General features: G+C 38.9%; 1 protein-coding gene across 4 annotated transcripts in view; it reads left to right on the forward strand.

Moving 5' to 3' along the window:
• The window catches only part of CFAP44 (cilia and flagella associated protein 44), a 140786-nt gene that overhangs the window by 51234 nt on the left and 71661 nt on the right, over positions 1–17891 (forward strand). For all 4 annotated transcript variants that reach the window (XR_007136512.1, XM_047792351.1, XM_047792333.1 and 1 more), the window contains 2 exons: positions 14869–15030; positions 16256–16489. Coding sequence is in view for 3 of the 4 variants with exons in the window: in XM_047792351.1 (XP_047648307.1) it covers positions 14869–15030; positions 16256–16489 (396 nt within the window). In the remaining variant the exon portion in view is untranslated. The remainder of the gene's footprint in view (positions 1–14868; positions 15031–16255; positions 16490–17891) is intronic.

Raw genomic sequence — 17891 nt, forward strand, 5'->3', positions numbered from 1 at the left:
AAGATTTCACTTTTTTTATGGCTTAATAATATTCCATCGAGACACACACACACACACACACACACACACAATATGTATATATATCTATATAATTTCTTTATCCAGACATTCTTTTTTTTTTATCTTTTTGCCTTTTCTAGGGCCACTCCCATGGCATATGGAGGTTCCCAGGCTAGGGGTCTAACCCACTGAGTGAGGCCAGGGATTGAACCTGCAACCTCATGGTTCCTAGTCAGATTCATTAACCACTGCACCACGACAGGAACTCCTATCCAGTTATTCTTAAACTTAGGTTGTTTCTATATCTTTGGGCTATTGTAAAGAATGTTGCAGTAAACATGAGGGTACATGTACCTTTTTTTTTTTTTTTGAATCTTTTTAGGGCCACACCCATGGCATATGGAGACTCCCAGACTAGGGGTCAAATCTGAGCTATAGATGCTGGTCTACACCAAAGGAGCAGCAATGCCAGATCCTAGCCACATCTGTGACCTACACCACAGCTCACAGCAATGCCAGATCCTAACCCACTGAGTGAGGCCAGGGATCAAACCTGAAGCCTCATAGATGCTAGTCAGATTCGTTTCTGCTGAGCCACAATGGGAACTCCAAGGGTGCATGTATCTTTTTGAGTTAATGTTTTCATTTTCTTCGGTAAATACACAGCAAATTTGGAATTGCTTGATCATATGGTAGTTATACTTTTATTTTTTGAGGAATCTCCACACTGTTTTCCATAGTGGCTATACTGATCTATGTTCTCACCAGTAGTGCACAAGGGTTCCCTTTTCTCTACATCCTAGCCAACATTTCCTATCTTTTTGGTATTAGCTATTTTAATAGGTGTGAGGTAATATCATTGTGGTTTTGATTTATTATTCCCTGATGATTAGTGATATTGAACATCTTTTCATGTTCCTGTTCTCTGTCTGTATATCTTCTTTCGGAAAATGTCTGTCTATTCAGATCTTTGGCCCACTTTTTAATTGAATTATTTGTGCTTTTTATTTTTTGCTATTTTAGTTGTATGAATGTGTATTTTGGATATTAATCCCTTTCAGATAGATTATTTGCAAATAAATATTTTCTGTCATTCATAAAGTTTCCTTTCATGTTGTTGATCTTCTTCATTGTGCAAATCTTTTTAGTTTGATGTAGTCTCACTTGTTCATTTTTGCTTTTGTTTCCTTTGTTTTTGTGTCAGATCCAAAAAATCATCACCAAGATCAATGCCAAGGAACTTACTGCTTATGTTTTATGCAAGAAGTTTTATGTTTTCAGGTCTTACATTCAAGTCTTTAATTCATTTTTAGTTAAATTTTGTGCATGGTGTAAGACAGTATTTCAGTTTCATCCTTTTGCTTGTGGTGGTCCAGTTTTCCCAGCACCATTTATTAAAGAGATTGTCTTGACGCCATTGCATATTCTTGGCTCCTTAGTTATAAATTACTTTATCATATATATGTGGATTTATTTTTGTATTTTCTATTCTGTTCCTATGATCTTACGTGGCTGTTGTTAGGCCAATACCATATTGTTTTGATTATTATAGCTTTGCAGTGTATTTTGAAATAAGTAGTGTGATGCCTCTAGCTTTGTCTCTTTTCTCAAGATTTCTTTGGCTATTCACAGTCTCTTGTGGTTTGAATTAGATGTGTTCTTCATTTTTCCCTCCTTTTTATGGCCACACCTGTGCCATATGAAAATTCCTGGGCTAGGGGCACAAATCAGAGCTGCAACTGCCAGCCTTCACCATAACCACAGCAACACCAGATCTGAGCTGTGTCTGCAACCTACACCACAGCTTGTGGCAATGCCATATTCGTAACCTGTATTGTCATGAACACTATGTTGGGTTCTTAACCCACTGAGCCACAGTGGGAACTCCCAGATGTGTTCTTCTTGATTTAATTTTGGTAAATACATTTTTTTCCCTAGGAAACTTGTTTATTTCTTTTGAATTTTGAAATGTATTGTCTGTAATTTCCATAATATTCTTTTTTTTTTTTAGGGCCACACTCATGGCATATGGAAGTTCCTGGACTAGGAGTTGAATCAGAGTGGCAGCTGCTGGCCTACACCACAGCCACAGCAATGCTGGATCCTTAGCCCCCTGAGCAAGGCCAGGGATCAAACCCGTGTCTTTATGGATTCATTTCTGCTGAGCCACAGTGGGAACTCTGTTTCATAATATTCTTAATGTCATGGGATTTGTAGTGATGTTTTCTTGTCTTTTTTTCATTTTTAAAGTTTTATTGAAATATAGTTGATTTACAATGTGCTGATATAATGTAGCTTTTTTTTGTGGGGGGGCCATGCCAATGGCATGTAGAGGTTCTTGGGCCAGGTCTGGTCTATTCATGTTTTTGCAAATGCAAAATATATTTTTTAAGGCTGAGTAATATTCCTTTGTGTATATACATACCACATCTTTATCCATTCATTTATTGATGTACACTTAGATCATTTCTATGTTTGGCTATTATAAATAATGCTGCTATGAACATTGGGGTACATGTATCTTTTCAAATTAGTATTTTGGGTTATTTTTTAATATATATCCAGGAGTAGAATTGCTAGATCATATGGTAGTTGTAGTTTTAGTGTTTTGAGGGACCCTAATACTGTTTTCCATACTGATTTCACCAATTTACAACCCTACCAACAGTGTACCAGCATTCCCTTTTCATCGTATCCTCCTCAAAATTTGTTATTTGTGGGCTTTTGGGTTGATGGGCATTTTGGCGGTTGTGGGATGATATGTCATTGTGAGTTTTGATTTGCAGTTCCCTAATGTTTAATGATATTGAGCATCTTTTTGTGTACCTGTTGGCCATATGTATGTCTTCATTTAAAAATGTCTGTTTAGGTTTTCTGCCCCATTTTAAAAACTGGGTTGTATTTTGCATATCAAGTTGTATTAGCTGTTTATATATTTTATTTTCTTTTTGTTATTTTTAAAATTATTTTCTTATTGCTCAATGAATTTGATTACATTTATAGTTGTACAATGATCATCACAACCCAATTTTATAGCATTTCCATCTCAAACCCCAAGCACCTCCCCCACCCCTCAACCTGTCTCCTTTGGAAACCATAAGTTTTTCAAAGTCTGTGAATCAGTATCTGTTCTGCAAAGAAATTCATTGTGTCCTTTAAGATTCCACTTGTAAGTGATAGCATATGATGTTGGTATTTCACTGTCTAACTTCACTTATCATGATAATTTCTAGGTCCATCCACGTTTCTGCAAATGCCATTATTTCTTTCCTTAAATAGCTGAGTAATATTTCATTGTGTAAATGTACCACATCTTCTTTATCCACTCCTCTGTCAATGGACATTAAGGTGGTTTCCATGTTTTGGCTATTGTATGGAGTGCTGCAGAGAACATTGGAGTACATGTATCTTTTTGAAACATGGTTTTCTCTGCATAGATGCCCAGGAGTGGGATTTCTGGATCAAATGGTTGAGTATATCATGCCACTCCCTTCTGGCCTGCACAGTTTCTGCTGAAAAATCTGCTGATAACCTTATTGGGGTTCTCTTGTATGTTATTTGTTTCTTTTCGCTAGCTGCTTTCAATATTTTCTCTTTGTCTTTAATTTTGGTCAGTTGGATTAATATGTGTCTCGGTGTATTCCTCCTTGGGTTTATTTTATATGGTACTCATGTGCTTCCTGGATTTGAGTGAGTGGTTGCTTTCCCATGTTAGGGAAGTTTTCATCTATTATCTCTTCAAATATTTTTGCTGTCCCTTTCTTTCTCTCTCCTCCTTCTGGCACCCCTATAATACAGATGTTGTTGCATTTAACGTTGTCCTAGAGTTCTCTGAGACTCTCTTCATTTCTTTTCAATATTTTTTCTTTTTTATGTTCTGCATCCATGATTTCCATTAGTCTGTCCTCCACCTTGCTTATTCATTCTTCTGCCTCCTGTATTCTGCTGTTGGTTGCTTCTAATGAATTTTTTATTTTAGTTATTGTATTTTACATCTCTGCCTGCTGAAATCTTGTATTTCTTGTATTTCTTTCCTCAATGTTTGCTGTAAAATATCAATCTTTGCCTCCAGGTTATTTCCAATGTCTTGCATCATCTTCACTATCATCAGTGTAAGGGTTTTTTTTTGGAGGTTTATAATCTCCAGATCACTTAGCTGCTTTTCTGGTTTTTTTTTCTTGCTCTCTTATCTGAGGTATAGTTCTCAGCCTTTTCATTTTTATAGGTTTTTGGTGTGGTCTCCTTTTTGCAGACAATAGAGTTGTAGCCTCTCTTACTTCTTATGTCTGCCCCCCTTGTGTCTGAAGTTGGTATGGGGCTTGCTGTAGGCTTCCTAATGGGAGGGACTGGTGCCTGCCCACTGGAAGTTGGGGCTGATTCTTATCTCTCTGATGATGGGGCTTTGTCTCTGGGTGAGATTAGAGGCAGCTGTGTGCTGGGGGGGGGGCGCTTTAGGCAGCCTGTTTGCTGATGGGTGGGGCTGTGATCCCACCTGGATTATTGTTTGACTTGGGGCTTCTCAGTGCTGATGGGTGGGACCAGATTTTCCCAAAATGGCCACCTCTAAAGGAACACACACTGGTGAATATTCCTTAGACTTTTGCCTCCAATGTCCTTCCCCCACAACAAACCACAGTTACCCCCTGTTTTCCCAGGAGATCCTCTAAGAACTGCAGTCAGGTCCGACCCAGATTCCTGTGGAGCTTCTGCTTTATCCTAGGACCCAGTGCACATGAAAGCCTATGTGTGCCTTTTAGGAATGCTGTCTTTTTACCCCAGTCCCATGGAGCTCTTGTGCAGAAGCCCCACTGGCCTTCAATGTCAGATGCTCTGGGGGATCTTTCTCCCAAAGCCAAATCCCCAGGCCTGGGGACCTGTTATGGGTCTCAGAACTCTCACTCCTGTAGGTAAGTCTATGTGATACAGTGACTTTCCAGTCTGTGGGCTGCCCACCTGGTGGGTATGGGGTTTCTTATATCAGGTAATTGCCCCTCCTACCATCTTGATCTGGACTCCTTTTTGTCTTCTGGAGTAGGATATCTTTTTGAAAGTTTCCAGTCCATTTGGTTGAAGGTTGTTCAGCATTTGGTTGTAATTTTGTTGTTTTTATGAGAGAAGAAGAACTCCAGTCCTTCTATTCCACCATCTTAATCCTATCTCCTGTTTATTTATTTTAGATGTGTGAAAGGATACACATCAAATTCTTAGCATTCATTACATATGTTTGGGGTCAAGGAGAGAAGTATAACAGTTAACTTTAATTTCACTTGTGGCAATATTCATGTATTACTTTTATAACTTAACTCATAAAAGAAAAATGTAACCCCCTCTCTCTTTATATTGATGTTGTATTCTGACCATTTAATAAAGCCTGCCGCCTTATTAAATCTTTCAGAATATGTTTATCTTTCTCTTCATCCAAAGTATAAGCAATTATTGTGAACAATATTAACACCATGTGCCTAATTGATAGAACCGAACCACATGGGCCTCTGAGCTTCTTGTTCTCTTTATTTTACATGACTTTTGCCCTTCTTCCTACACACTTTCACAGCCACCCTCCAGGCACTATTACCACCTAACAAAATATCACAGTCCGAGTGGCTTAAATGTCAGAAATTTATTTTCTGCAGTTTTTTAGGCCAGAAGTTTAAGAGCAAGTAGATGCAAGTTTGATTACTCCTGAGATATCTCTTCTTGGCTTGCAGGTGCTATCTTCTCACTGTGTCTTCTCTTAGTTGTTCCTCTGTGTGCAATCTCCTCTTCTTACAAGGACACCAGTCCTATTGGATTAGGGCCCACTCTAATGACACTACTGTACCATAGTTACCTGTTTGAAGGCCCTCTTCTCCAAATAGTTACATTCTGAGATATCAGAGGTGAGGGCTTCTCTGTAGGAATTTGGGAGCTACAATTCAGACCAAAACTTTTCTCCCATTCTGTGGGTTGTCTTCATTTTTTTAATGGTTTCCTTTGCTGTGCAGAAGCTTTTGAATTTAATTAGGTCTCATTGGCTTATTTTTGTCTTTATCATCTTTATTCTAGGAGGTGGGTCAAAAAAGATGTTGCTGTGATTTATGTCAAAGAGCATTCTGCCTATGTTTTCCTCTAGGAGTTTTATAGTATCTGGCCTTACATTTAGGTCTTTAATCAATTTTGAGTTTATTTTTGTGTATAGTGTTAGTCAAATTTCTAATTTCATTCTCTTACGTGCAGTTGTCCAGTTTTCCCAGCACCATTTATTGAAGACACTATCATTCCTCCACTGTATGTTCTTGCCTCCTTTGTCATAGATTAATTGACCATAGCTGCTTGGGTTTATTTCTTCACTTTCTATCCTGTTCCATTGATCTATATTTCTGTTTTTGTGCCAGTACAATACTCTTTTGATGACTGTAGCTTTGTATTAGAGCCTGAAATCAGGGAGCCTGATTCCTCCAGTTCTGTTCTTTTCTTTTCTTTTCTTTTCTTTTTTTTTCAATATTGCTTTGGCTATTTGAGGTCTTTTGTGTTTCCTTACAAATTTTAAAATATTTTGTTATAATTCTGTAAAGAATGTAGTTTGTAATTTGATAGGATTTCATTGAATCTGTAGATTGCCTTAGGTGGTATTGACCATATTGATTCTTCCAATCCAAGAGCATAGTATTTCTTTCCATGTGTTTGTATCTTCTTTGATTTTTTTCATCAGCATCTTATAGTTTTCAGGGTAGAAGTGTTTTGTCTCTTTAGGTAGGTTTATTCCTGGGTATTTTACTTTATTTATTTTTATTTATTTATTTTATTTTATTTTTAAAATTTTTTTATTTTTTAATTTATTTTTTATTTTTTATTTTATTTTTTTATTTACTTTTTAATTTAATTTATTTTTTTAATTTTTATTGCTTTTTAGGGCCTCCTTGTGGCATATGGAGGTTCCTGGGCTAGGGGTTATATTTGAGCTGTAGCTTCCAGCCTACGCCACAGCCAGAGCAAGGCCAGATCTGAGTTGTGTTGGCAACCAACACCACAGCTCAGGGCAATGCTGGATCCCTGGCCCACTGAACTAGGCCAGTGATTGAACCCACGTCCTCATGGATACTAGCCAGGTTCACTTCCACTGAGCCATGATGGGAACTCCGGTATTTTATTCTTTTTGGTGCAATGGTAAATGGGATGGTTTCCCTAATTTCTCTTTCTGATCTTTCATTGTTTACAGAAATGCAGTTGATTTCCATGTATTAATTTTGTATCCTGTGACTTTACCAAATTCGCTGATGAGCTCTAGTAGTTTTCTGGTAGTGTCTTTAGGATTTTCTAGGTATAGAATCATGTCATCTGCAAACAGCGATAGTTTTATTTCTTTTCCAATTTGGATTTCTTTTGTTTCTTCTTGTTCTTCTCTGATTGCCATGGCTAGGACTTCCAAGAGTATGTAATAACATTGGTGAAAGAGGATTTCCTTGTCTTCTCCCTGATCTTAGTGGAAATGCTTTCAGTTTTTCACCTTGAGAATGTTAGCTGTGGGTTTGTCATAAATGGATTTTATGATGAGGTAGTTCCCCTCTATGCTTTCTCTCTGGAGAGTTTTTATCAGGAGTGGGTGTTGAATTTTGCCAAAAGCTTTTTTTGTATCTATTGAGATGATCATATGGTTTTTATTTTTCAGTTTGTTGATGTGGTATACCACATTGATAGATTTGCAGATATTGAAGAATCCTTGCATCCCTGGGATAAATCATTCTTGACCATGGCGTCTGATCTTTTTAATCTATATTTGTATGCGGTTTGCTACTATTTTGTTGAGGATTTTTGCATCTATGTTCATCAGTGATATTGGCCTGTAATATTCTTTTTTTGTGGTATCTTTGATTTGGGTATCAGGATAATGGTTTCATAGAATGAGCTTGACAGTGTTCCTTCCTCTGCAGTTTTCTGGAAAAGTTTCGGAAGAAGAAGTATTAACTCTTTTCTGAATGTTTGGTAGAACTCAGCTGTGAAACCATCAGGTCCTGGGCTTTTGCTTTTTGGCAGTTTTAAATTACATTTTCAAATTCAGCCCTTGTGATTGGTCTATGCATATTTTCTGTTTCTTCCTGATTCAGTCTTTCTACATTATACTTTTGTAAGAATCTGTCCATTTCTTCTAGGTTGTACATTTTATTGGCATACAGTTTGCTCATAGCAGTTTATCATTATCCTTTGTATTTCTGCAGTGTCAGTTGTAACTTCTTTTTCATTTCTAATTTTATTGATTTGAACCCTCTGTTTTTTTTTCTTGATAAGTCTGGCTAACAGTTTATCAATTTTGTTGCTCTTTTCAGAGAACCAACTTTTGGTTTCATTGATCTTCTCAATTGTTTTCTTTGTCTCTGTTATTAATTTATGTACTAATCTTTATGATTGTTTTCCTTCTACTAATTTTGGTCTTTGTCAGTTCTTCCTTCTCTAGATGTTTTAAGTGTAAGTTTAGGTTGTTTGAGTTTTTTCATCTTTCCTGAGATAATATTGTATTGCTATAGACTTCTCTCTCAGAACTGCTTTTGCTGTGTCCCATAGATTTTGTATTGTTGTATCTTCATTGTAATTTTGATTTCCTCTTTGATTTCTTCAATGATCCATTGGATATTTAGTAGCATATTGTTTAACTTCCAAGGGTTTGTGTTTTTTGCTGTTTTTTTTCTTGTAATTTATTTCTAGTCTCATAGCATTGTGATCAGAGAAAATGTTTGAAGTAATTTCAATTTTTTAAAATTTACTAGGGCTATGGAGTTCCCGTCGTGGCGCAGTGGTTAATGAATCCGACTAGGAACCATGAGGTTGCGGGTTCGGTCCCTGCCCTTGCTCAGTGGGTTAACGATCCGGCATTGCCGTGAGCTGTGGTGTAGGTTGCAGACGCGGCTCGGATCCCATGTTGCTGTGGCTCTGGCGTAGGCCGGTGGCTACAGCTCCAATTCGACCCCTAGCCTGGGAACCTCCATATGCCGTGGGAGCGGCCCAAAGAATAGCAAAAAGACAAAAAAAAATTTACTAGGGCTTGATCTGTGGCCCAGGATGTGATCTATCCTGAAGAATGTTCCATGTGCACTTGAGAAGAAAATATATTCTGCTGCTTTGGTGTGAAAAGTTCTATAGATATCACTCAAGTCTATTTGGTCTAGTGTATCATTTAAGGCCTGTGTTTCCTTGATTTTCTGTCTGGATGATTCGTCTGTTGCTGTAAGTCAGGTGTTAAAGTCCGCCACTATTATTGTGCTATTGTCGATTCCCCCTTTTATGGCTGTTAGTAATTGCCTTATATATTGTGCTGTTCCTATGTTGGGTGCATATATATTTAAAAGTGTTATCTCTTCTTCTTGTATTGATCCTGTGATCATTATGTAATGCCCTTCTTTGATTCTTGTGACCTTCTTTATTTTAAAATGTATTTTGTCTGATATGTGTATTACTACTCCTGCTTTTCTATAATTTCCTTTTGCACATAATAATTTCTTCTATCCCCTCATTTTAAGTCTGTATGTGTCCTTAGATCTGAAGCGGGTCTCCTGTAGACAGAGTATATATGTGTCTTGCTTTTGAATCCTATCAGCTAGTTTTTTTTTCTTTTAATTGGAGTGGTTAATCTGTTTATATTCAATGTATCATACTTATGGATAAGTATGTGCTTATTGTCATTTACTTAAAATTTTTATTAGGGATTATTAGTTTGGGATCTTCTTCTTTCCTCTTTTTATTGTCTTCTCTTGCGATTTGCTGACCATGTTTAGTGTTATGTTTGGCTCATTTTTTCTTTTTTATGGGTGTGACCATTATAGTTATTTGATTTGTGGTTCCCCTTATTTTTTGATATATTCATCTATATGTGTGCAGAATTGTTTCTGCTTGCTGGTCTCTTAATTTCAAATGCATTTTCAATGTTCTGCATGTGTCCTCTCCTCTTCTCACACTTGCTAGTTTAGATATCGTATTTGTCAATGGGTGATTTCCTACTTTTAAATTATTTTTGCCTTTACCAGTGAGCTTTTTCATTTTTAATATTCTTGTTTCTAATCGTGGCTTTTCTTTTTCTGCTTACAGAGGTTTCTATAGTAATTGATGTAGAGCTGGTTTGGAAGTGCTGAATTCTCTTAGCTTTTGCTTGTCTGTGAAGCTTTTGATCTGTCCATCAAATCTGAATGAGAGCTTTGCTGGGTAGAGTATTCTTGGTTCTAGTTTCCTCCTCTTAGCTCAAATATATTTTGCCACTCCCTCTGGCTTGTAGAGTTTCTTCTGAAAGATCAGCTGTTACCCTTGTGGAGATTACCTTACCTGTGATTTGTTTCTTCTCCCTTGTGGCTCTTAATATTTTTTCTTTGAACTTAATTTTTGTCAGTTTGATTAGTATGTATATTGCTGTATTTCTTCTGGGGTTTATTTTGTATGGAATTCTCTGTGCTTCTTCCACTTGAGTGAATGTTTCCTTTCCCATATTGGGAAATTTTTGGTTATAATCTCTTCAAATATTTTCTCTTACCCTTTTTCTCTCTCTTCCCATTCTGGAACCCCTATGATGCAAATATTGGTATATTTAATATTGTCCCAGGTGTCTCTTAGACTCTCCTCAGTTTTTTTCATTCTTTTTTTCTTTATTCTTTTCTGTTGCAGTGATTTCCACCACCCTGTTTTCCACCTCACTTATTTGTTCTTCCACCTCTGTTAATCTGCTATTCGTTCCTTCTAGACTATTTTTCATTTCAGCTATTGCGCTATTCATTTTGCTCTTCAAATCTTCTAGCTCTTTGTTAAACATTTCCTTTAAGTTCTCAATCTTTGTCTCCATTCTTTTTCCAAGATCACTCTGAATTCTTTTTCAGGTAAATTTCCTATCTCATCATTTGGTAGTTTTTGTGTTTTCATCTTGTTCCTTTGTCTGAAAGCTGCTTCTTTGTTATCTCATAGTGTCTACCTTTCTGTTTATCATCCCTTTGACAGCTGGTATGTAGATATTGATGTTGAAGCAGGTGCCCAGTCCTGGAGTTCTCAGGGGTGGTAGAGGTTCATGTGTATCCAGAGCATGTGTTGGGAATAATGGTATCACACTTTTGTAGCTTCCTGGCTGCTAGGGATAGGGATATAGTGTGTGAGTCAGGTGGCAGTATTTCACTGTTCACAGGATTGCTTTTGTAGCTCACTGGCATAGCAGTATCTCTTACAGGCCCTCCTGATAGCAGGTAGCTTTGAGGGCTATTTTTATGTAGCTTGCAATATCAGCAGTTTATCCTGCTAACTCTCTCTTTGCCAGGTAGGCTTAGAGGTGGCTCTCTGTAGCTATAGGAGCAGGTGCCACTGTTCTGCTGGCACTCCCCTTACTTGGCAACTCTAGGGATCTCTCTCTAAAGCCTCAGGGGTGGGGGGCTTTTCCATAATTGTTACTCACAGGCTCTCTCTGTAGCTGCAGTATGTGTTTCTGGTGTTCCCTCTCCCTGCCTTGCTGCTGGTAGGAGTGCTCTCTGTAGCCCTGAAGGTCAGAATGTGGGTTAATGGGTCTCCCCTGGCTCCCTTGGTATGGAACAAGTGCCACTCACATGAGCCTTCAAAGGGCCACTGGCTGGGGCCCTGTAGCTTTTGCTTTTCTCTGGTTGGGCAGCCCACAGCTCCATCAAGGAGCGGACACCAGTGGCCCTCTGGCAGGAATGGGTACTGCCATCAGCAGCTCTTTGGGCATTGATCAAGCACAGCTGGCATGAGCCTCTGTAGATTCTCTGGGTGGAGCCAAGGTGCCTGTGTTTTCCCTGATTGACAGGGAGCAGGCACCAGTGGCCCTCTTGTGGGAGTGGATGCTACCACTGGCAGCTCTTCTGGCACTACCCCACTGGTGGGAGCCTTTGCAGATTCTCTGGGTGGAGCTGAGATGCCTGTGTTTTCCCTGCTCAAGCAGGTCACTGCTTCTGCAAGGAGTGAGCGCTGCCACCAGCAACTTTTTTGGTGCTGCCCTGCTGGCCTGGCTGGAGTCCCTGCAGATTCTCTGGATGAAGCTCAGGCCCTGGTGTTTTCCCTGATCTCTCAGGGGATGGGCTCCACCACCGGCAGCTCTTCTGGCACTAGTGCAGGGCTCCCACGGGCAGGAACCAGGAATGTGTGTTATTCCCCCAGGTGGTTACTCCACCTGCTCCAAGAAATCTTTTGACCTACAGATGGGGCTGCTTGCCAGCCATTACTAAGCAGTGGCTACAGCCAAGTAGTTCCCCGAGCTGAGGCAAGCAGTGTTCTGCAGCTTGAGAAAGTGGGTGTAGGCTGTAGTTGTGGATCTTGCCCCTTCCTTCCAGCACCCCCAAACAATGGCATCTAGTCTCTAAGCCTGACTGGGTTGTCTCCACTTAGATACTCTCCATTGAGTCTCCCTATACGCTAGTCCCTCCAGGCTGTTTCTGCATGGCCAACCCTGGTTTTTTTCCCCATGTAGCTTGCCCCAGCTCCCTCTTTGGGTCTGATCTCTGGCCAACACCTGCTGATACCCACCTATGGTTGCCTGTTTCCCTGCAGCACTGACTGCGTATTGTCTTGTTTTTAACTGCTTCACACCATTTGTCTAGAATTCTTCCTCTGTTTGTCAGTGATCTTGTCCCTGGTGAGGGGACTTCCCAGGTGCAGGAACTAGTCCTCTTCTCAGCTCCCTTCTGGGAGAGCAGGTCCCCTCTCATTTCAGTTTGCTTCTTTTTCTCTTGTTCTTTTTCTTTCTTATATCCTATCTGGTTTTATAATCTTTTCTTCTTCTATCATAATCTGGAGGTCTTTTTTCAGTTTTTCACATTTTCTGTGTGAACAGTTACACATGTAGTTGTATTTTCAGTGTATTTGTGGGAGTAGGTGAGCCTTACATCCTGCCACTCCGCCATCTTAGACTTTCTCCTCTCACAGAAATTTAACCTCACTTCCATCAGTATTTAAATATATTCAAGTCTCTTCCACTTATAAAAAATAAATTTCTTGATTTCATGTTCTCCAGTTACTGTCCCATGTCTCTCTTCCCAGTTTTCTCAAAGGGATTGATTATTCCCATCAACTCCATTTCTTTACATTCCACCCCTTCCTTTACACACTCTTACTAGTTTCTTGTCTCATAGTTGTGCCAGATCAGCTCTTCTAAAGACATCAATGGTATTCATTTAGAATTTTTTTTTTCTTTTCTAGGGCTGTACCCATGGCATATGGAGCTTCCCAGGCTAGGGGTTGAATCAGAGCTGTAGCTGCTGGCCTATGCCAGAGCCACAGCAACGCCAGATCTGAGCCACGTCTGCGACCTACATCACAGCTCATGGCAATGCCGGATCCTTAACCCACTGAGCAAGGCCAGGGATTGAACCTGCAACCTCATGGTTCCTAGTCAGATTCTTTAACCACCGCACCATGATGGGAACTCCACATTCAGCTTTTTTAGCTCTTATCTTTCTTGTTCTCTGAGCCTCAGTTAACCTTGTTGACCTCAGTTCCTCTCTGAAATACCATCTCACTTTGACTTTGGGTACGTTTTTCTGTCTGGTTCATTTTCCTACATCTTGTCTCCCTGTGATCTCCCTTACATAGCCATTGAGTATTGTTTCCCAAGGCTTTGTCCCAGTCTTTCTCTCACTATATTCTCTAGACCTAGATGATACCACCAAGGCCACAACTTTCCTATGAGCCCAAATGTGCCACAGGATATCTGCACATGGTATTTCCTTTCCACAGCATGTTCCCTCAAGCCCTCCCCTAAGTTATTATGGAATTAGCTACTACTATCATCACCTTGAAGCTTAGGTACCACCTCAGGAAGCCTTGTACAATCTCCTTACTCTGGTGGTACCTCTGCAACACTTGTTGCAGTTATAATTTATGTCTATTTATATGGTTTGTTAAGTGACAGGCTCTCCCATTGGAGGTAAGCTCCATAATGGCAGAGACTATACCTATTTTTCTTCCTATAATTGTACCTCTAGCACTTTGTAAAATTCTGAGTACATAGTAGGCACTATATGCATAAGCATAGAATAAAATAACCGAGTGAATAAAAATTTCAATTAATGTATCTATGGAATATCAAGGTGAGGGTTTCCAACACATGGTTAAATGATTTGGGAGCTCAAGAGAGAGGTCTGGATTAGAAAGATTAATTTGGAATCTAATTGCCTGTGAGTGATAATGAAGACTTGGTTGGCTATAAGATTTCCCAGGGAATGTTTATGCAAAGAAGAGGGAAGAGAACAAAAGTCTTGGGAACATCCACATTAAATGAACTCAGAGAAAGGATGGTCCATCAAACGAAGCTGAGGCTGTATATGCCATCCATGCCATCCACACACCTGCAGACTTACCTTGGCATTCCTAATGTTAATATTCTGCCCTTGGGCTAACATATTTCACAACCACATATTTTGACATCTATAAGGGAAACAAATCTAATTTTAACATTTAGCTTATTAATTAATAATATAATTGTATTAATAATTGTGTATAGTGATTGATAAGATTGACTCTGTTCCTCACTGCAGTTATTACTGGTAAAAAAATATCTTAAAAAATTTTTTTTCTTTTGAGGGCCACACCCACAGAATATGGAAGTTCCCAGGCTGGGGGCCAAATTGGAGTTGCAGCTGCCAGCCTACACCTTAGCCACAGCAATACCAGATCTGAGTTGCATCTGTGACCTACACCACAGCTCATGGCAACACTGGATCTTAAACCCACTAAATGAGGCCAGGGATGGAACCCACATCCTCATGGATCCTAGTCGTGTTTGATACCACTGAGCCACAGTGGGAATTCCTTAAAAAAGGTTACTATACGTAGCAGCCATAGTTTCCCTGGTTTAAAATCTTTTTGAAATGTGGTTCTAAAAATGTGTCTAAATATAAATATATTTAATCTTTTTAGCCAGAAAATACTTTACTGATTATCTGCGAGAATGGCTATGTTCTTGAAGCTCCACTTCCAACTCAAAAGGAGGAAGAAGAGGATCATGATGTGGTTTCCTATGAAATCAAAGACATGTGCATAAAATGTTTCCATTTCTCAAGTGTCAAATCTAAGATTCTGGTATGGGGATATTCTTGAAGTATTTCTTTCTTCCTTTCTTTTCCTTCCTTCCATCCTTCTTGCCTTCCTCCCTTCTTTATCTCTCTTTCTTTGACCCTGCTCATGGCACGTGGAGGTTCCTGAGCCAGCTATCAAGTCGGGGCTAGGGATCAAACTTGAGCCACAGCAGCAACCCAAGCCACTGTAATAACAATGCCATATCCTTAACCAACTGCATCACAAAGAGATTCCTTTTATTCTTTCCTAGGCTATAAAATATCCTGTGTTAAGTGCTAGGGAAATACAAAGAATAAGAAGATACAGACCTTGGCTTTAAGGACCTTATCTGGTAGGAATCAGCTAGCTGTATTAGAAGGCAGTAATGAATAGGTATTAAAGTGCAGTGGAAAGAATTGTAGGGGTGTACAGAGAAAAGATTATATGATTCTGATGAAGGAGTGAGAAGAGGTCAAGAATGGCTTCATGGAGGTGTATTTAGTATTGAAAGAGGGGAAGGATTTTGAAAGGAAAAAAATGGGAGGGAAGGAAGGCAATAAACTCTGGAAGAACATCTTGAGGGAAGGCAGAGTTGCAAGAGTTTTTGGTGTTTTTAGGAAATGAAGAATGGACTGTGAAACAGAGGGATGCGATTTGTGGAGGGATGTGGCAGAAGTCTGTGACCACCTCATGGGGCTTCTTAAATACCAGCCAAGATGTTTTAATTTAATTCTTAGGCCACTGGAATCTATTGCAAGCGTTTGAGGAGAGGATCGATGTGATGAAATCATATAAATTCGGAAGTTAATTCTAAGGGGTAGAGGGAATAAAGAGGTAAAATGTGGGAAGTAGGGATGCTTTAGCAATAGCTTGTTGATAGAGGTTGAGGGCCTAAAAATAGAAACAACTTCCTTTGTGGACCATTACAGTCCACCTAACTGATGGACTGACAGTGATTGAGAGAAGTGTATTTCGCTTCTCTATTAGGGAAAAGAAAGGGCAAAATCATATCTGTAAAACTAGGATCAGTGGGGGGTAATACAGAAAGTCTTTCAAAATGATTTGAAAATTTTAGCAATAAAAATATACCCTCAAATTGATTTTTTAAAATTTTCAGTGACATTATTTATTACATTAGAGCTGTGGATTTTTCTAGGACTCTTATCTTCCTTATGCTTTCTTTAATAATATTGTGAATGAATGAATGAATTACAGTTGTTTTTATGTCTCAATATCTCCTTTGCAAAAGAGATTAATAGAAATTGAAAAGAGAAAGAAACGAAAGGAGTTGAAGGAAAAAGAAAAGGAAGAAAGGAGGAAGCTGGCCAAAGAGATGGGAGAAGATGGAGAAAAGGAATTCCAGAAGCAAGAAGAGGAGGAGGAAGAGGAAGAGGAACCATTACCTGAAATCTTTATTCCTTTAACACCCTGTCACATCCTCTGTGGATTTTACTCTGAGCCAGGGAAGTTCTGGGTTTCTTTGGTAAGTAATAATGTACTATATTTTATCTCAGCTGTAACCCAATATAGTTATAATTTTCCACCACATTCTTACTTCCTTACTTTACAGTAAGGCTTCATTTAGTAAGTGTTGTTGAAGGTGTGAATTTTGATGAATGAATTTGAGTTAGTTTTTATATAATCTTTTTCTTGCTGTTGTTGTTTTGATTTTTTTTTTTTTTGCTTTTTAGTTTCATGACATATGGAAGTTGCCAGGCTAGGGGTTGAATGGGAGCTGTAGCTGCCGGCCTACACCACAGCCACAGCAACTTGGGATCTGAGCTGTGTCTGTGACCTACATCACAGCTCATGGCAACACTGGATCCCCAACCCAGTGAGCGAGGCCAGGGATCAAACCTTCATCCTCATGGATAGTAGTCAGATCTGCTTCTGCTGCACCACAACAGGAAATCCCAGTTTTTATATCATCTTAATATCTCTTTTATATGTCCATTTGTTAAATCTGTTATCTGTGACAATCATATACACTTCAGGCGGTCAAAGGAGGAGAAGAATCAAAGGTAGAAGGACAGAGGGCTAAGGGGTTTTCCAGTTGAGTCTGTTGGTTTACGATTTTGAATATAACTGCAGCATAATGCAGTAGACTTTAGCTATGCTGTGTGGCCATATGGAAGTCTGAGAAGAGGACTGTTTTTAGATCATCACATTGCCACCTTGAACAAAATTGGCAGTTGGCTAATAAGGAAGATAGAAAAATAGATCCTGGGGAGATAAGAACCTGGGACTGTTACAATAATGTGACAACTACATCCCCTAATTATGTATTTTCCACTCTTATGAAATATTTTATTGATCTATTGCAAAGTGAGACTTCCCTCATGATAAATTTGTCACAAATTTCAATTCAATTTATCAAAAAAGTAATAATTTACATAAAAGCATATATGAAAGGTAATCACTAGTTCATTGCTTGTCTCAGATATTTGGCCAAGACAGGGGACTGCCTAGCTAAGAAGTGTTGCTAGAAGGAGTGATTGAGAGTTAACTCTTCAACTTTTCTTAGAAATATATCTTTGATAAAAAAAAATAAAAAAATATATCTTGGATTATAACTTCTAAGGAGGCAATCAACAAGAAAGAAAGTAGCAATGGAGGCACCTCAGAATGATTTACAGTGTTCTATCAGTTTTCTACTGTATAGCAAAGTGACCCAGTCATATACATATATATATATATACATATATATATACACACATATATATGTATATATTCTCTTTTTCATATTATCCTCCATCATATTCCATCACAAGTGACTAGATATAGTTCCCTGTGCTATACAGCAGTATCTCATTGCTTATCTACTCCAAATGCAATAGTTTGCATCTATCAACCCCAAGCTCCCAGTCCATCCCACTCCCCCCTGC

This window comes from Phacochoerus africanus, chromosome 1 (genome assembly GCF_016906955.1).
Source record: "Phacochoerus africanus isolate WHEZ1 chromosome 1, ROS_Pafr_v1, whole genome shotgun sequence".
Classification (NCBI taxonomy): Eukaryota; Metazoa; Chordata; class Mammalia; order Artiodactyla; family Suidae; genus Phacochoerus; species Phacochoerus africanus.